The sequence below is a fragment of the Tamandua tetradactyla genome, chromosome 2 (genome assembly GCF_023851605.1).
Source record: "Tamandua tetradactyla isolate mTamTet1 chromosome 2, mTamTet1.pri, whole genome shotgun sequence".
Classification (NCBI taxonomy): domain Eukaryota; kingdom Metazoa; phylum Chordata; class Mammalia; order Pilosa; family Myrmecophagidae; genus Tamandua; species Tamandua tetradactyla.
In genome coordinates this window covers 29,122,969-29,143,266 of record NC_135328.1, presented here as the reverse complement: position 1 = coordinate 29,143,266, position 20,298 = coordinate 29,122,969, and the positions used below count along the sequence as shown (strand labels likewise).

At 41.7% G+C, this 20,298-nt stretch overlaps 1 protein-coding gene across 2 annotated transcripts in view; it reads right to left on the bottom strand.

Moving 5' to 3' along the window:
- Nucleotides 1-4,457: 4,457 nt before the first annotated feature.
- PALM2AKAP2 (PALM2 and AKAP2 fusion) overlaps nucleotides 4,458-20,298 on the bottom strand; it is a 544,302-nt gene continuing 528,461 nt past the window's right edge. The window contains exons 11-12 of one of the 2 annotated variants that reach the window (XM_077141578.1): nucleotides 13,657-13,835; nucleotides 4,458-4,676 (exon numbers count right to left, since the gene is read on the bottom strand). In XM_077141578.1, the coding sequence (XP_076997693.1) occupies nucleotides 4,578-4,676; nucleotides 13,657-13,835 (278 nt within the window). In that variant the 3' untranslated portion in view covers nucleotides 4,458-4,577. The remainder of the gene's footprint in view (nucleotides 4,677-13,656; nucleotides 13,836-20,298) is intronic. The other variant, XM_077141583.1, reaches the window with a different exon arrangement.

Here is a 20,298-nt window from a genome sequence, read left to right as displayed (position 1 = left end):
GTTTGATCAGATTTTCAGAGGGGACCGTGATCCCCCAAGTTCAGAACGCCTGTCACATAGAGGTTGGAAGGTGCACCCCTGACAATGTGCCGTGGGGGGTGGGGGGGCAGACAGACAAAGCAGACGTGGTTGGGAAACCTAGTGGAAAAGATTGGAAGAGTCAGTTAATTGGGGGAGAGACGGAATAAAAGGCAACAGGAGGGAGGAGGCCGAGGGGAAAAGGGAAGACAAGGCGGTAAGTGGGCAGGAGTACACAAAAATGCAAAGGGTTCATTCAGATACAGGATCTCGGCAGCTGGAAACTGAAGAGTGAGGACACTGAACGGAGGGCAGGAGGAAATCTGGGTTGGAAGCTTCCTGTTTTACGTGGTCTTAGCACCTTTAAAGATGTTTTAAGTTGTATTTTCCATGGACAAGCTAAGTCCAGGTGCTGGGTATTTAACACTGAAAATTAGACCCAGAGACACACCCAGGGCTTCAGTTGGTGATTTGTCCTGCTGTTCGCCCGACCATCACTCTGGCTTTTGAGTCTACCTACCTCATGTATCATTTTTGTGGATCCCTCTGGAAGCTTCCAGCATCCAGCCTGGGCAGCTGGAGACACATTTCGGTCAGGGGCCCATTACAGCAGTGGAACACTTTGTACAGATGCTGCTACATGGAAGCAGAGGCCCGGGGTGCTGTCAGGCCAGGTTCTGGGGGCTCAGTCTGCTACCCTCTACCCAGCCCACCCCAGACAAGTGGCCGTCAATTATAAAAACACAACACACGCTGGGTTTTAATGAGAAAATAACTGTATACTTGCATTGAATGCCTCACAATCACTATAAAACCAAAGCAGGATAATAACACTTACGGTGGTTAACATACACAGGAAGGCCAGATACAGAGAATAATTTTCAAACACAGTATTGCTGCTTTTTTCCCCTCCTCCTCCTCAAAAACAAAAACAAACAAAACAAAACAAAGAAACATCATCTGGATAAAGAGCAACACAGAATCAAAATTGGCAGCTCACTGAATGCTGAAAATTCAGGAAATTGGTTCTGTAACTAAAACTCGTTATAGTCACCATTTCTAACACGTAGGTATTTTTTCTTCAATACATAGTTGAATTAAATCCATTCTTTAGTTGGAAAAAAAAATTTTTTTTAATGATTTGTCCTCAGAGACAAGCCAACACTGGTGTAGTGTTCCTTGTTATGCTTTCTATATATAGGTGGGTGTGGATATATATTCTGCTCCTATGTGGGTGGCGGTGGGTGCGGCATGCATGGGGATAGAGACGGGGCGAGTGCACTGCGGCTCCCAAGTAAAACACAGCCCGGCCCCCTGCCACTGACAGACCCTGTTTCCATGATTTCTGGATGAGAAAGCCAAGGCATGTCAGTAGTTACTCAGCTCCGGGGGAAACTGAACACCTGTAAATGCTGCAGAAAGGAATACTTTCAGGAAAGCGCTAACATCTATGGAATCTAAACGCTGGTTATAGTTGAGAGTTAGCAACAAGCTGGCATCCTATTTGGGGGGTGGGGTCGGAGGCATCCCCGAGCCTCGGGGTGTCAGTTTTTCACAAGCCTCTTTCCCCAGATGGGTGAGGCAGGGTGACCTCTCCTCCAGGGCTCTGTCCCATCTTCAGAAAGGTAAAGCAGTTCATTTGGGATTCCAGAGCCCAGCACAGCACTATGTACAAAGCAGTGGCCTGATGTTTCTTGAATGAGTACAAACCTCAGGAGCGCAGTGAAAATCTGGCTCTTCTGAGGGAACTGTGATTTATATCTTAATAGGATGATAATAGGATTATTAGTGAGTGGGGCAAGGAAATAAACAGCAGTCATCCAGAAGGCAGCATGGGCGGGGGACTAGCAGAAGTCAGAGATGTAAGGGCCACAGCTAAGCAGCTCTGTGTCGATGGAAGGCCATGGAAACATGACCGATGGGCCAAAGGGCCCCAGCTCTAAAATTTTATGCTAATCCTTAAATGATAAGTGCTTCTGGTTCAATCGACTGAAGTCAAAGGCTGGTTTATTTGCCTTGAAAGCTTTTCAATTAATTGTGGCCTAAGCTTTCCTTTGGCTGTAAATTCTTGTTTTCCAATGCAGGTTTAATGTGGGTTCACAGTTTATTTTAAAACAAAACAAAAACTTAAGGTACATCATAGGAACTGTTAGATCATATCAGCTCTTTTGTCTTTACCAGATTCTTGAGTCAGAAAACCTGGAGCACATTTTATTTTTGTGTGCAACCCAGAGAACTACCCTGCTCTCCAGTCCCCGCTAACTGCCAGCTGTGTTCTGGGGCACCGACGCTGCTGCCTTGTCTGCTCTGACCCATGTCTCAGCTTGGGACACCTCCTTATTGTTCAGTCTTCATTCCAGGTGTCCAGGACCCGTCTGGAAATCCTCAAGCAAAGGCGATCCTCTTTCCTGAATGCTTCCATTTCACCTACCAGGACTTTGAAATTAACAAGGACCCCATTTTCCGGGAAACTCTGAATCCACGCCAGCTCCCCCAACTTGAAAACGAATACTTTGCAGCAGGGCTCTTGTTTTGTGTCCCTAGTGGCTAGCACATTTTGTTGAATATACATTCAGATATTCAGAAAACTAAAACACATAAAGATGCTACAACTGCCCACGTGCTAAATTATACATTTCCTCGGCAGTTTTAAAGGACCCAGTTCAGCTCTGTGCCCACCAATTGCTGTAAATAAACTTTCCCCCACACTAGTTTAGTAAAGGAAGCAAAAACAATGTGCATAACACCTATATACAAATTTTGTGGAACTGCTACTTGTCAGAATAACATATTAGAACTCATGACATAACAATATGGAAAGAAAAATGAACTTTAGTGAGGTCTGACTTCATTATTGCTTTTTGAGACCAGTTTTAAAGCAAAGTGGGGGGAAAGGCTGGTTAGTTCTTCCTCTCATGGCCAAAATTGAACAATTTTTCTCATCTAGAAATTTAGGGCATCCAATTATTGAATACCCTTATTGTATTGCTTTAAATGACAGAAAAGAGTAAAGCTGGCATTCTCTATAGTACACTAAGCATGAATACAAAGCATGAGAATAAATATGATCCTTTCCTACATGTCAAATTACAAAATAGCTCAAAACTTTGCAACTGTGACTCATGCAAATTCCATGTTCGGTCGATTTAATATTACAAATACTGCATCAGCTCAGTGTCTTTATATTCCTTTTCATACAAAAGAAATCTTCACTCCTGAAGCTGGCTAATAGCTTTGGAGGAATTAACTATATATCCATGTCTCATGATCATTCTGGAATTTTAATCCTCACACACACACACATTCACACATGTGAACATACACACTACACACATACACACACTATCTTTAGGATTTGTAGCTGATTCTAAGCCTGCACTTAAATTTCTAGGCTACATTTTTCTCTGTATCCTCCTGAAAAACACTGATTGCTCAGCAAAAATCTTACTTCCTTATTTTCCTACTCTCTCTTTCTCCCTTTTTCTTCTCTACGTTCATGACCTTTCTTTCATTTTCTCTTTCTTACTGATCCTAAATCTCACATCACTCTTCCTACTACCTCTAAGGCCCACTTTATAATATAAAATATAGTTATAAACACTTTTGTATTTCTTTTCATCTATCTCTCTAAGGCAGATTTGCCCTTTTTTCAATTATTGCCATTCTAAAAATATCCCTACCATCTTGAACCAAGCTGTTCAATGTGCACAGATTTTATACATAGATCCCCCATCCCATCATAAAAATAGTTGTTGCCCACTAAATAGTTTCCATATGAAGAAACATAATAATGAAAACGTGTTCTCATAAATGGCAGATCAGTCAATATTATAAGCAGACAAGATCCTAAAGCTAAAATAATCTATTTGGTTTGGCTTTCTCCCCCTTTTTCAATCTCCTAATGTAGAATAGATTGTTTGCAACATGAAGAAATACAGTCTTAAAAATAAGGATTTTTATGTATTACAATCATTAATTGCTCCCAATTAAAAACAATCAAATGTAAGAGAAATGGACTCATAACTGCCTCTTCTGGGCAGATTTGGAGAGAAACATCATTCTTTTCATGGCTGCTGGAGTTCATTAACCCAACACCTCTGATGTTGCAAGTGGCGGATGGGAAACAGGGGCAGAGAAATACCCTATTGCCATGTGGACTACAGTGGCCTGGGCCCTCACTGCTCTCTAAATGGCCCCGTCTCTACCACTTGTTCTTCCTCATCACCCAGTGAGGCTGGTCTCAGTTCTGTCTATTTCAACCACGGTGACTGCCTTGCAACTTCTTTGTCCTTTTTGATCAATTGTGGATTGGTCCAAAACCAGACAAAGAGGAAATCCTTTTTTGTTTGACTGCTGGGTGTCAGAGTTCAATGAGTAGATTTCCTTTCCACTTGATTTATTTCTTTTTCATAATTGTACACTGCAGGCTTCTGGTCTACCTAAGGATTGCTGAGTTTGTTTGCACTTTAATAAATACTCCATTAAAATGCTTTGATTTGTTAATTTCTTGGTTTCTTGGCATTCCAAGCACCAAAGAAGCTTCCTGGATGGGAGAAAGTCTATTTGTTGTCCTCTTCCTCCTGGTTGGCATAGATCCCTGCCTCCCAGCGCAAGGCTAGAGCACTCTTTCTTCGGTTTACCCGTGTGGCCTCAAGGACCTGAAGAACGAGGGGGAAAAAAAAATTATTTAGAGCTCATGGGATGTCAATTATGCATGCAAACCAATTTCCACTGTTTCTTCCTGGCTCTCCCTCTCTCAACAGCATCTCCATGAGAGGGAAAGTAATAAAATATCCACTACTGCTGGGAGGTAGGGGCGACACTGGAAAAAAGGAGTGATTCTGGGTGTACATTCATCTCATAACCAAAATTCATTTGCTAATGAGCCACGGTTTTCTATATTTAGAGATTTAATTTTCACAAAATGTTCTGGAGAGTTCTTTAAACTAGACTTGACTCTGCATCAAGTTTTTTAGACAATAAAGCAGATCTCTACATGCTATGAATCAGAGCTGTCCAATAGAAACTTTTTGCAGTGATGGAGATGTTCTCCACCTGTGCTATCCAATAAAATGGTACTTAAAATATGGCTAATGCAGCTGATAAACGATTCAATTTTATTTAATTTTAATTACCCAAATTTAAATAGTCTCATGTGGCTAGTCACTGTCATACTGAGACAGTGCAGCTATAGATTTTCTTAGTCTTTTCATAAACCAAGTAGACCAGAAAACAATTCTATATAATTGATCAGTATGGATTCAAACCATGAAGTCTATGGATACAGGTAAACTTTGATTATATTTGTATCATGAAAGTCTACTTTGGCACAATTAAATGTCCATGAGGCATTAAATGAAAACAGTCAAGAAGCAAAATAGCTTCTCAGGACAATCAAAAGCAACCTGAGCAATGGGAAGCAGCCTCAGAGCCAGACGTGCAAGTGTCTGAAATTAAAGGTAACAACATCAAGGACAAGTAGCCTCATCGCTATAAGGGGAGCTTGCCAGCATAGTTTGTTGACAGGAGGCAGTCTGCTCTAGCTTCAGCTTGATCAAGGTGAGACTCCAGACTAATGAGAGATTGCCACTTTCACGACTGCAGCAAAAGCAAGCTCCTGCATGCCAACCAATTACAGAAACCGTTGTTTCTGATTATAAGAAGAATGTGCTTAGGATGTACAATTCTGATTTTAAAAGAAAAGCCCAGCAGACTATAAGGAAGCCTTTGCTTACTCTTAAAAACAGTCATTTTGGCAAGAGACAGTGATGTTGACAACTCCCAAGAAGCAAGGAGGAGAAGGTTATGGGCAGAGGTGGGGACCTAGGCAAAAGCAGATTTAGACGTAAGGTCTGAGGTTCCACTTCAACCTGCTTCTTGGCACCTCTGTTCAATGAATGGACCTTTCGGTGCTTTGATAAGCTTTCCTCTGGGAAGCCGTCCCCATTCCTTCCATCAGGAACAGCTGGACCTAACACGAGGATGTACTCAGTCATGTCTGCTGAATGCATGCTGCATTGAAAAGCTCATTAGTCACATAGTAAACTGTCTTGTGTACAAAGACGCTGTGGGTACTTACTGGATATTTAATTATAACAAATTTGTAGAAGGAAAACATGCTTCTAAATCTGATAGAGTTAAACAGAAGATTTTTCTGCTCAATGCATGATAAGGTACTGAGAAATAGCACGGAACTGGATGTGGGAGTCCTGACCCAAGTTCCGTTCCTTTCTCTGCTGTTCATGGGATCTTGCCTCTCAAGTTCCTATACCTGGAAATGGAGACAGCATCTGTCCTGCCCCCTTCACAAGCTTTCCTGGAATAGGCAGAGTGGACTGTGAAGTCAGCAGACTTAGGTTTAAATCCTAGTAACTGTATGACCTTGGGAAAGTTACTTACCCTCTGTGCCTCAGTTTCCTTACATACAAATTGGGGTTAATAAAAACTACCACATAAGGAAATATATGTAAAGCATTTAGCACAGTTCTGTATTATAAATTCTCAAACAATGATAATTACTTCTCAAAATGATAATTATTTCCATTATCATGTGAAAGGGCTTTAAAAACAGTGGTATTTGAGTATAAGACATTTATATGAGGTTCTATACTGTGTAATATGGTCACCTCTTTGCCTGGCAGGTACCAACATAATTAAAAAGGTTTACATGAAAATAAAAAAAAAACTAAACCTAACATTCTAAAAAAAAAATGGTCCTCATCATTTTCTAATGTTCTTTATATGGTTATTTATGCCCTATTTTAATTGTCAATCAACTTGAGCCAATTTAGCTTGCTGTTTTTCTCAAGAACCCATGTTACCATCTATCCATCCATCCATCCTACAAATATTTTTTGGGCTACTTCCAAATGTCAGGCACTGTTCTTGGTGCCAAGGACAGACTAGCCCTTTCCCAAAGGAGTTTAGTGACAAGGAAGTATAAGGGACAAAAAATACTATTTGTAATTAAGGAAATATATAGCACAGCTTGAGACTGAACATCAATTTGTTGGAACCCAAATAATCCATTCATACCAGTAATGAGGTCTCTCTTCCTAATTTGTTAATTTATGAATGGTCACCTAACATGATTGTGAATTTCTGATGAAATCTTAAGCCTCCACTAATGACAGACAAGAAAATAAAAAAGATTGCTATTAAAATAGTAGGCAAGACTATAAAGCTGTCTTTGGGTTCACAGGCTTTTGACTCAGGACCCTCAAGGCTAGGCTTTCCTAACAGCTAGCCTTTTGAAGATTCAGAAGCCAAGCCCGAGGGAAGGGTATTTGAATGTGGATTTGTTCATAATTAATTCAGGCTATCAGGCTGTGTGTGTGTGTTGTGGGGGTGGAGGAGGGACCGAAACTCTCTAGCAAATTTAGAGCTCTGACTACTTGTATTATTGCATATTTACTTTACTTTCTAAAGTCCATCCCTTTCTCTTCTGAGCAAAAAAGTACCTTCCTCTGGGGATCTGATAATAGTATTATGAACCTGTTAGCATTTTAATCCTCAGGACTATTCTATGAGATGAATGGTATTTTCAATCCCATTTTGCATTAGGAGGAAACTGAGGCACAGAGGTTAAGTGACTTGCCCAATGTTACTTGGTAACTAGGAGGAAAAGCCAGGATTTGAACCCAGGACTCCGGGGGTGGAGTCCCTGTTCAGGCCAGCAAGCTACACCAAGCTCACTGGCTGAAAGGTGCTTGGAGGGAGAAGCCTCAGAGAAACGCAATAAGCCCTCTGCATAGGAAGGGATGGGGGAAACCGAAAAACATAGAAAATAACAGAGGGGCCCGATTTAAGGTTTCACAGTTTTCACCAATGCAGATTCTTATCTGGAGGGAAAAAAAAAACACCAATTCGTTATGAACAACCCTCTAATATTTTTCTCTCTAATGCTTAGTGAATTCAACGGATTGTTTAACTTTGAACGGCAGCTAACGATTTTATTTTGGGGGTGTGAAAAAAAAGACCATAATGTTAAATAATTCCAGTCTCTCTATTTATATTAATGCTTATATCTTTCTATCTATACCCCCTCTTGAAGGTTGATGGAGTCCAATTTTATCTTTTTATGATATATTTGACCAGATTATCATTGTTCTCAACTATGGTGACTCAGAGGGGATGTGGGCTTACAGCCTAATTCTCAAACTGTCTTCCCCTAGATGAGAAGAAACATGGTTAGACATTCAGGAAGTGCATCAAGAGATAGTCTCAATATTCATTTTATACTTTACAGAAGAAAATTACTGATAATCAGCAGCTCTGATCTATAGTTAATTATAATTATTTTGCTAAATAGAAAGATTTTTAGAAAATGCATTATGCAGTAGGTTGGTAGAAGCAATGTGAGAATAATTTGCCATATCTAGTGAATGGGAGGATGTACAAGTCCCATAGCCAGTGCTTCTCCTCCTAGACATAAAGAGAGAAATTCTTCCACAGTTACAGAAAGAGACAGGTACCAAAACATTCACTGAAACATTGCTTATAATGGCAAAACTGGAAACAACCTAGATTTCCATCAACAGGAGGATGAATAAATGGTAATATATTCATTCAATGGAATACCATACAGGAATTACAATGAGTGAACTACAGCCGCAGTATCAACAGGGACACATCTCAAAACAACGCAAACAGAGAAAAGGAGCAGAGGATACTACAATATAACACCATTTGTAGAACGTTTGAAAGCATGCAAAAATATAAGACAGTGTTTTCTGTATATATAGACAGATTAGTTTAAGTATAAAAACATGCATGGAAATCATGAACACCAAATTCAAGAATAGTTACCTTGAGAGGGAGAGAGAGGAGAGAGAGAGAGAAATGAGAACTGAGAGGGCTTCAATTGTATTTGCAATATTAATTTCTTTCAAAACTATTAAGCAAATATAAAATGATAAGAATGGACAAATCTAGGTAGGTGAGCTTTTAACTTGTACTGTTGTATTATTGGAATATCAGTGTCATGCCAGCTCCACTACATTAGGGCCTACATTGACTGCTGAATTCTCAGAACCTAGAACAGTGCCTGGTACATAGTAGGCCTTCAATAAATCGTTGACTGAGCAAATGAATGAATGATTTGCTTTACATTTCAGTATACTTGAAAGAATTCCTTTAAAATAAAAAAAATGTGATAGGAACAAAAAGCTCTGAGAAAATCTACTTTCTCATCACAGGGATTTCTGAAATTTTGAGTATAAAAGGAAGTTGTAGAAGAAAGAGGAGCATTTTGGGGAAATTCAATGCTTTAAGGCCCTTCCAAAACAAAAACAAAGGTTAACAGACTGGGGGCAGGGGTGAAGGGAGAGAGGTCTGGTTGGCTCATATTTGGTATAACCCTAGGAATTGAAGCTCTCTGGAATTGTGTTAAGGAAAACAAAGGGCTGGTCAGAATCAACAACTCAACTGGCTTGAACTGCATTATTTTCTAATCAGACCAGAGTCTATTTTCTGTCAATACCTGAAGAAACTTAAAAAAGTAAACCTAATACCTCATCAGTTGTGCCCTCCAGCCCAAACATGTTCCAGATCCATGAGCGGGCAAGGTCTTCTTCAACCCCACCACACAGCACAGCATCGTGTATCATTGTTGCATGTACCCCAGTGTTTTGAGGTGGTCTCCCAATTCAGAAAAGGCAGGAAGAAATACATATGGAGACAAGCCAACTTCTTGCCCTTTTCATTTAACCCATCAGGAAATGGCAAACCACAAGAGCATGCACTTGGATCAAGCATGCAAGAAGACCAAGACAAACAAGTTGAAAAGTACCTCGGAAGTCACCTTGCAAGACAGTAACTTAGAGGTGTACTGGCAGAGAGGGAAAAGACCAGGGTTAGTACATGGCAGAGACACACCCACAGACCACTCCCCAGCCAGGAACCGGACCACGCCGGGCAGACAGGAGGGGACGTGACATCAGAAGGGCATTTCACATTCGTGGCCAAGACTTGCTTCATCTGATATAAATTTAAAAGTCTGTATCTTTTAGACCCAGCAGATATCCTATTATTCACTAACAAAAATATCAGATAAGCCATAAGTTGTTAATTCAAAACATGTCACTTCCCTTTTCTGTGCTTTGAATTAACAAGATTCCCTCCCTCCCACATGGATGCGACCAGCCACCCACCAGCGAGGTTCTTGATGGCCATCTTGGATTTGTCAGAATCTCTAATCAACAGCCTTTTCTCTTCCTGTAGGCTTCTCTGAACCCCGAACAGTCCTGTAGCCTGTCAGTAAAATAAGGCTCTCACCACAGATAAGAGTAGGTTCAAATGCAAGGGCTGTGGAGGCAGATTCTCTGTGGTTGACCTGAAGATGGCACAGAACCACCACCCAGGGGGACCAGGCAGCTTCTCATATCACAACCTTGGGGGCTTGGATAAGTTACCAATATTGGGATGATCCTCTGATGAGAAGTGCCCTTCTGACACTAAAAGCCTCCTACAGAAAAAATTTTTTCCTTGAGAAAAAAAATGGCTCAGCTATGGGAAATGAGATAAAAAGACTAGTTTTGGGAAATTCTCTCCAGAACTGTGGTCATGACCTTGTATTTACACTGCTTAAGACATTGAAGCATTTACTGGGAGCTCGTGGAATATTTAGGTAGGATACACATCTGTGATCATTGACTGCTTCTTGTGTGTAATATTTGAAAATTACTGCTCTGTAATGATGAGGCTGATGGTTGGGAGCTGACCAGTTTGGAGCTCTCCTCTTGTATGCACCTTCCCTAGGGTGAGTGAGGACCCAAGAGAGAGCTGGGACAGTAGAGCATTGCTGACTGTGGCTGAGCCATCGAGCTGGGGGGTGGGGTGGCACTACAGGCACACAGCTGTCCTTTAGCCACTCAGTGGGGTTCAACCACTCAGTGGGGTATAGCTACAACTCCTGATGGGTGTCCTGGTCTGGACAGAAACCTGGGCCAGGGATTCTTAGAGAAGCAGTAACTGCCAGCCTCCAGTTCTGCCCTAGCTCAGGAGGACTGATAAGGCCTTATTCAAAGATTAGGAGGGGTGGCTGAAAGACTTCTCAGTAATCAAGTCTTGGGGCAAGAAATAGAGAAAAAGAAAGAGTGAGCAAGGGTAAAAAAAAAAACCCACCAAGAGTAGGTAATGGGCTGGAAATGAGTTGGGAGTTAAATGTCCAGGAGGTTGTGATTTGAACTCAGGCCAGCATCTCTTCAATTGAGAATCTGAAAGCAAATCCACCAGCATTGTCAAGAGCATCACTGTCTTCTGAGGCTCAAGTCAGGGAGGGAAATGCCTGGCCTGAAAAAAATATTGTTTGCTTAAATATGCTTCCTTTGCAAGGCACCGAGAAGCCCTTTTAGGAAACTCTGACTCATCTGTCCATTAAGAGAAGCATGACTGACCAGAGATGGCATCAGATCCAGATAAGGGATTATTTCCACATATGAGAACATTTCCAGATGAGAGAAATCCACGATGAGAGTAGAGCTGTTGCACAGGGAGGGGCGGTGTGTACGCTGCACAAAGGCACCAGGCTGAGGGGAAGGATGGGGCCTGGAGTCCAATGCCCAGCTCCACTCTGTGTGCTCAGGGTTGAACCCTCTCTGAGGAAAAAGGGGAGCACTTGCTGAGTTGTGTACCCAGGGCTGGGTCTGCCCACATGGATGCGTTTTTCTAATTCACACACAAGGCCTATTTAGACAAGTGAATTACACTGGGTAAGAGGGTTAGTGAGGATAGCAACTCTCCATACCCCCAAATTAGCTGAGGGGTCCATTACCAAGTAGGCAAGAAAGAAGCCTTGTGCATGGAGAATTTAACTGATGACCACCCCCTACAGAACAAGGAAGCCCGCCACTGTGGGAAAAGCCTGTGGCTACTAAAGGCACGTGCTATGGGTGGGTTGACAGCTATGGCCATTTATCATTGACCTCTTTCACCAACTACAAAATGACCAGCACATCCATAGGTGACTTAATATCACTGATATATTGGCTCCTGGGTATTTGTTTCATGAGGTAGTTGTGATTTAATTTTCCATCTTCTGTTATTCCCTGAGCCCTCAAAGAACCACCTTGTTTGGCTTCTCCATCCTTCTCTTTCTTCTGTCCTTCACTCTCGTCAATATCATTGCCTCTAACTCATGACTGGAGGTATGCCCCAGTGATGAGCCTACTATGTTTTTATGTCTGCTGTCTCCTTAGGGAGCACGACTAACATGAATTTTTTATTCAATTCACAAAGAACTTGCTACTATGGACAGACACATGGTAATCTCTGGAGCTCCAAAGAAAGGTTACTAAAGTGACTTATGTGCAGAAAATGTCCTACAGGCTCAGGGAAGGAGCTGTTGGCCCCTCCATGTTGAAGCCCTGTGTCGAATGTCTGTGGCACCCACCGGAGCTCCAGGCCTAATCCCACTGTGCCATGCAGGGTGCGGTCCAGAGAAGCTCCAGCCTAGCAGAGAAACTAAGTCAGTGTTCAGGGCAGTTTGGATGTAAATACACGAGAAAGCCTGGGAGACACTAAGCAAGTAGTCCAGCTGCTATCTGTGTTTGCTTTCTTCCCTTCTGTACTACCAAACATATACCTTGAAAGCAATGTTCTGTCTCCAACCTCAACTCAAAAAATCCTTTAATTTAGCCAGCCAAGATAAGAAATACAGTAAGAAAGCAAGGCATTCCTACTGTAGGCTCTGTAGCTCTCAAGTTTTTAAGGTGACTAGATAATTTATCATCCAATCTGGGATTTTAAGAGGGAGAGGGGATGCTATTAATAATGAAACCAAGGTAACAGCATAAACAAGAGCTGTCCTGGACAAATCGGACAGCAGTCTCATCCAAACCAAGCTACCTGTGACCCAAACAAATATAAATGGGGGGAAGGGGTGATTATCTCAATGAAAGCTAAGAGACTCCAAGCTCCCAGGCTGCTCTCCAGTCTTCTGGCTGTAGAAGTTCACCTTCAGCTCATGAGCCTCTTGCTTATGCAGTTAATAAGCCTCTTGCTTATGTAGTTTATAAGCCTCTTGCTGAAGAAAAGGAACTACAGATGGCTTCCTTCAAAGTTAATGCAAATGTCTCGTGCAAAGTTCTTGAGAATGGGGGGATAGAACGGAGGCTGTGTGGTTTTTATCTGTCATTTAAAATGGCTCTTTCCTGCCAAATGGTACACGTGGGCATAGTAATAGCCTAGAACACACTTGGTCTGCTGAGCACTGTTACAGAAACTGTCCGTCGACAAAGCAACTTCAGTTCTAGTGAAGTACAATCTCTACAGGGCAGGCCAAGAGATGGGAGAATTCACCTCCCTGATCCTAGGCAAGAAGCATCCTGAAACCCTCCTTCCCCATGCTGACCTTGCTCTCGGTTTTTCTATGAACCTCCATCTCATGCGTTAGCCTTGCCAAGAGGACAAAACTATACTTAGCAGCCAGAGGGTCTGTCTGGGCACGACCAACATTTTTAAGAAATGAGGCAAAAACCCAATCCCCAATCCAGGCATGCTAACCCACACATTCCAAAACCGATCCTGGAATCATGATACTGGCCAAACACCTTCATACACATCTGTACCTGAACCAGAGTATCACACAGCATGCTCACATTCACTCTTGGAGAAGTGAAGAGGAAAGGAAACACTTACACTACTATCATCCATTCTCTCGCGCCTTTTAGATTTGTGTGTCTCATAGTCTTCCATGAGGGTCTGCATCAGATTCTTGGGCCGCTGGGATCCGGCAGCCTCTTCGGGGGATAAGTCAGGCTGCAAGCTGGGGCCTTCAGTTGTGGGGGATGGAGGAGGTTTGACTTTCTCTATTTTCCCTGAAACAACACGAAGAGAACACCCTTTCTAAGCTCATCTGCTCATCACTGCTTTCAGAAAGAAGAGAAAACTGACAACAACCTCTGACACAGTGGTACAGGAATGATGGTTAAGTGCAAATTATTGCAAATTATTTTATTACAGGGATCAGAGCACTTAAGGCTAATGTCACAAACTCATGTAACAAAGACCTGGAGAAAACAAGTCTAAAAAGTCAATTAAAGGAGTCTATCAAATACTTTGCAAATTTAGTCAGGTAGACCAAGCAGGCACTGGCACCAGTTGTTCTTGAGATACATCTTCAATCCTGGGACACAGAATTTGATTGTCAGACATGATAGTGCCTTGGAGCCTTAGAGACCCACTTCTTACAGACACAGACACCTGAGGCCCAGCAAAGGGAAAAGCCTTGCTGAAGTCAGAGCGAGCCAGTGATGGGCCCAGGTTACCTGGTTTAATTGCCAGGCTCTTTCTTTTTTATCAGAGGCAGCCAATTGTCAGCTGACCTGCCCAGACATTCTGGATGGATGGCAGTGCTCTAAAACCTTTTAATTAGATCTGGGCTGCTTCTTCGCAGGTCGTGACACATGAAAGCATTTGGGATTGAGACTCTTGGCCCTAATGAATGAATGCCAACACAGATAGCTTCAGTATTACAGAAAAGGTGTGTACTGACCCTGAGAATGGTAAGACTTAAGTTCTTGAAATGCCCTCCAGGAATTCTCAAGGTGAAGAAACCAGGTCTTTAGTTAATTAAATGGTGGTAAGGTGACTCTAGGCACTGAGAAATTTTTACTAAGCCCACCTGTATTTCTCCCTTTGGGAAATGCCTGGACCTGGCTTCTGGCCCATCAAGGGGGAGGGGAGGTTCGACTGTAACAGAGCCCCTAACAAACCTCTAAGTATCTTGGGCACAACAGTCATGACTTTTCCTATGTCCTTTGTGTGTGACACAGCTGGGATCAGCCAGAAAAGGAATGTGGAAAAAACTCACAAAATGACTGGGCCCATTTAGGTCCAAAAGTTTGGTAACCACTAGGAGAGGCCATTTGATCCCTTCCATACTTCTTCTACCTTGGCAACCGCCGATGTAGGTGGAATTACAAACGAAGCATGGGATTTTCTATGTGGGCTGCTGTAGCCCTTTGCTGGACACAGGCTCCTTCCAATGGGAGCTGCGAAGGCCTAGAAGTCAAGAAATGTGGGTTTTACTTCCTGCTCTTCCATTAACTAGCTATGTGGTTAACTACAGACAATCATTTACGGTTCCCACATTAATCTTGAACAGACCACTTAAGTTCTTCAAGATTCAACATGTCTAGCTGTAAAATGAGAATTCTGGAAGAGGCTGTCTTTGAAGAGCCATCTGGTTCAAATATTTTGCTATTCTATCACATGCATTTGGCAAGAAGATCAATCCTTATTTATTAAAAAAAAAATATGGCCATCAAATGTGGGGATTTGGTAAGAAGAGGTTTTAATATACAAGAAGAGGGCACTTCATCTGCATAGCTACGATTACATTAATAATTTAGTGAAACTATGTTTTGATCTGAATTATCCAGATAACTTTTTAAATCTTTTGGTTTTAACAGTAAAATAATAAACATTTCAAAGTTACCAGAATTCACCAGAAATGGATTCAGTTTTTTAGTATGGAGATTACAGGATGCTATAATGATCTCTATGTATCCACCAATCAGCTTCAACATTTATCTAGATTTTACCATACTTGATCAGTCCTTCCTTCTTTCTTTCCTTTTCAGTTGTTGAAATATTGCGAAGCAATTCTAGACCTCATGTCATTTCACCCCCACATACACAGTATGTATCTCTCAAAATCCTGATTGACTTTTTAATTAAAGCTTGAGAAACCACGCACAGTGGTAAGCATGTAAGCTCTGGAGTCAGCCTGCTTGGGTTTGAATTCACTATGTAGCAGCCAAATAACCTTGGGCAAGTTACTTACTGTTTTTTGCATCTTAGCCTCCTCATCTGTAAAATGGGTATGATCACAGATGTACCTACCTCATATAGTTGTTAGAAGGACCAAGTTAATAGCTATGAAGTTACTATTTAGAACAGTACCTGGCACATGATAAGCATCCAATGAATCTATTTATTTATTTATTTGGAATCTCAAAGAATAATTTGAGCATAAAGTAAGAATTAACTTCATGAGTATTCTGCATAAAATTTTTCCAACTCTTCTAGGACTAGAAATAGACACTAAATTTCCGGGTTGATCATCATCATTTTCCAATTCACCTCCTTAAGTGTCCCCATCATCTGCCATAAGTTACTGATAAATTTCTACAAAGTGTAGTCTATATTCACCACTTCTATCTTCTCCCTTTCACATACACCATGGTAGAACTTCTGCCTGATAGCACTTTCCTTGTAGTGACTTTTGCTTTGTAGTGACTTCAAGGAACATAAACCCAACCACACACAAGCACTTTGTTTATACATCTGTGAAATTATTTTTCACACACTGAATCATATCATATCAGGTTGTTCAAGATTCCGTCTTCTCAATCAGGCTGTAAAGTCACTTGAGAATAGGGACCATGCCAACCATCTGTGAATCCCCTTAACCCATTTGAAGGTCAATCCCGTTAGGGCAGGACCTTGAATGTCTCGGTCACTGCTGGATCCCCAGCACCTACGATGGTACCTGGTGTGAGGTAGGAGTTCAAGTTTGTTGAATGAATCAATAAATATATTATGAATGGACACAGCAACCACCTATTAAATGCTTGTGGATTGGGGCAGAATTCTCAGTACAGAATCTGAGGAGTGAGTTTAAATGCCTTCACCAAAACACAGGAAATAAAACAATCTCGATCTATAGAATCACAGGCTTGATGGCTCTGTAATAATTATGAGCACATTTATATGGCATTCCATTCTCAGTGAGCTTTTCTAGGCTTCAAGTCACTTGATCCTTACAACAACTCTGTGGTAAAGTCAGGGTGGAGGTCTTGACACCTAAAAAGGGATTAGACCATAGAAGCTCTGATGCTAATGCCAACCCTAGTTATATTAGCTGGCAACCACAGTTAGGTCTGGAACCCAAACTCGGTGTTGAATGCAGCTAACTCATGTGATGGGAATTATAGTGAAGCACTATTGTCAAGAGAAGTGGTCAGTCAATACGCTAAAGACATTACCTGCTTATTTCTTCTTATTCCAGCAAAATGAAACCCATCCCTGGAGCAAGGTTTGCTGGTTACAGCCACTAGAGGTCACATAAGTAAAAGGAAAGAAGGTTGGCTTAGCAGGTCTGGAGCAGCTGCTTACAAAGAGAAGGGGCCTAAGGACAGTCTCTTAGAGAACAGGAGGTCCATTTAGGAGGGGCTGTCACAGGTCCTCAGAGAAAGGAGACTGTGCCTCATCCCTGAACTTCTGGGCCATCAATCTGGTCAAGTATAGAAGTCAGCTTGGCTGAGATTCTCTGCTGTGTCCTGTAATCACCACCAACCTCCCCTTCAGTATGGTTCAAACCATGCACTAGAATTTTCTGTACTATCTTAGGAAATCACACAGACTGCCAACGAACTGGAGGGGACCTTTCCTGTACCTTGTATCTTCCTCAGAGGTCCCAAGTTTGCAGCCCTGTCCCCTCTCCACATCTGTGGATCCTCTTGATTAGATCACTAAAAAAATTTCTAATGCTTTTTCCCCAGTAGTGGACACTTCAGAGGCTATCACTGTTTGGTCCTTGGAGATTATTACATGTGTGTGATGCAAAGGCCTGAGAAATCTGCATCCTAGCCTCAGCTCGGAATTTCTGCTGTATTGCAGAGCCCTGCAAGGCCTCCTGAAATTCCCTCGCCTGGGCAATACACTCTGTTAAGAGTTCCCAAGCAATAAAGGTTATTTTGTTGTTCATTTTCCATTGCTTTTGTGTGCACCTTGCTCAGCACCTTTCCATCCCCACGTGTGCACCAAAACTTGCTCTCCTATTTATTCACCTCATGAATTAATAAGAACCTGGGGATAGCTAAAAGTGACCACCATTCTCAATGATTAACATCCTGCAGTCCAGTTTACTGTTCCAACTCTATAGAACAGCTCAAGAGCTCCCCCCACCCACCCACTCCCCAGTCATGGTCCCTGGGAAATAGTATGAACAGAAAACAGGATCCAAACCTCAGGGCAGGAATCAGGTGCAATCTTGGCTCTAAAACTGAGTAACCAACAGAACAAGGTTAGGCAGGAATGCTGAGTAGAGGACAGGAAACATTTTTTGAGTTTATTTCACTAACAGGATTTTGCTCAAGCTATTCCATCTAGAGTAATCTTAGCCTTAAGCTTTTGAAGATGTTTGAGTGTGAGCACCTGCTCTTGGCTGGGATGATTCCAAAGCTGTGTTCCCAAATTGTGTCCTTTGTAAGATAGTGATCAATGCTGCCCCAAAAAGTCATTGGTCAAACAAGCTTGGAAAACACTGAGTTAAGAAAACTTTAAAGAAAAAAGAAAATAAATTTCAATATAGAGGTCTTCTCTAAGCCTTTAGGGCTTATATCTCTAACACAGGCATGGCTATGAAGTACTTCCCAAATTTATTTAATCGGAGAATACTGTTTCATGAAATCTATTGGGGAATACTGTTCTCTAACGCATATTAACCTGATTCCAAGGAACTTTTGGTCACAAGTTCAGCTAATAATTACATATGAGCAAAAGCTCACAAACAAGAACTTTCAGCATTGTATTCTAAAAATAATTACCTGTGGTACTGAGATGCCTAACTATAGGAAAATGATGAAATTATTAATGGCTCAACCAGATGAGTATTATTTAAGCAATGCATATCATGTTTTAGACTCTAAAAACTAGAGAAATAGTTAATGTCATGGTCAAATATGCAACATATATTAAAAGAAAAGCAGGTTACAAAAGCAGATAGATTACAGGGGTTTAAGAGTGCAGGCTTTAGAGTCAGACTGCCTGGGTTTAAATCCTGGTTCACCGCTTAACAGCTATGTGAGAGAATGAAAAGTGAATGGTACATGATAAAAAAATTCAATCAGGATAAGATGAATAATATTGTGGTTGGCAGAATAATTCCCCCACCCTACCCTGAAAATGTTCAAGTTCTAATTTCCAAAACATGTGAATATGTTACCTTACATGGCAAGGTAATGTGTGATTAAGTTAAAGGTCATAAAATAGGAGGATTATTCTGGATTATCCACGTGGACCCGACATCATCACAAGGGTCTTTAAATGAGCAGGCGGAAGTATCAGAGAGAGGGAGACAGATTTGAAGATGCTGCACTGTGGGTTCTGAGGATGGAGGAAGGGACTGCAAAGCCAAGGAACGCAAGTGGCCTCTAGATGCTGGAAAGGCAAGGAATGGACTCTCCCTTACTACAGCCTCCAGAAGACATACAAAATGCTTACACCTGGATTTTAGGCCTCTGGGACACATTTTGAACTCCTGACCTCCAGAACTGTAAGATAATAACTTCGTGTTGTTTTAAGCCACTAAGTTTGTGGTAATTTGTTAACAGGAAACCAATGCAAGTATAAACCCAATATATCCTCCATATACATATATGTGTAGGAAAAAAACGAAAAGGTAAGTTATCCCTGGGGAGCAGGACTGTGGATAACTTTTACATTCATCTCTTATTTTTTATTTTTCAATTTTTCTGCCATAAGCACACATTAATTTTAAAATATAGATCAAATCAGAAAAGCAGTTTTTTTTCTTTTAAATATCATTAGCTCATGTGGAGAAAAGTAGATAGACCTGTTGGCATTAACCATCACGGAACAGGCAGATCCACAAGTCTTTCCATCTCACCAGGCAGCACACCCCTGGGGGACAGGAAGAGCTGAAACTCTGTTCTCAGAAAAGCTCGTTCATTTCCACCGCAGGGATGGTCAGGCATGGAAGATGTAGAATGGTGAGGTGTATGTGAGGCAGGGTTAGAATTTGGGCTGTGGCTGGCTGATTAGCAAATAGAAAATTCAAAAAAAGCAGTCATGCCACAAGGAGAATGATATCTCTGAGAAGCACAGCAATAAACAGCACTTGCGGGCTAAAGGACCCCACCTGAGTCATCTATGGTCATGCACCCACAAAGGGGGGAAAAGAAGAGGTAGTAAAACAGTTAATAAAAATTACAAAAGGAACAAAATCTATAAGATTGCCCCACGTTGCTGAGACCTCTCGCCCCTCACCTCTTTCTTTCCAACAGTGGATGCATGTTCCTTCTCCGCATGAGTACTTAGCAAATTTTCTACCTGCTTACTCTATGCTGTGCTGTGCCCATAAATTCTTTCTCATGGCATGGCCAAGAACCTAGATCCAAATCTGGCAACAGATGGAGGAGAGAGCCAACAGGATTTCATTCCACATTAGTAAATGCCATCTCCCACCACGAGTGGGGAAAAAGACTGAGAAACACGAATTTGTGTTACTGACTTAATACAAATAGTTACACC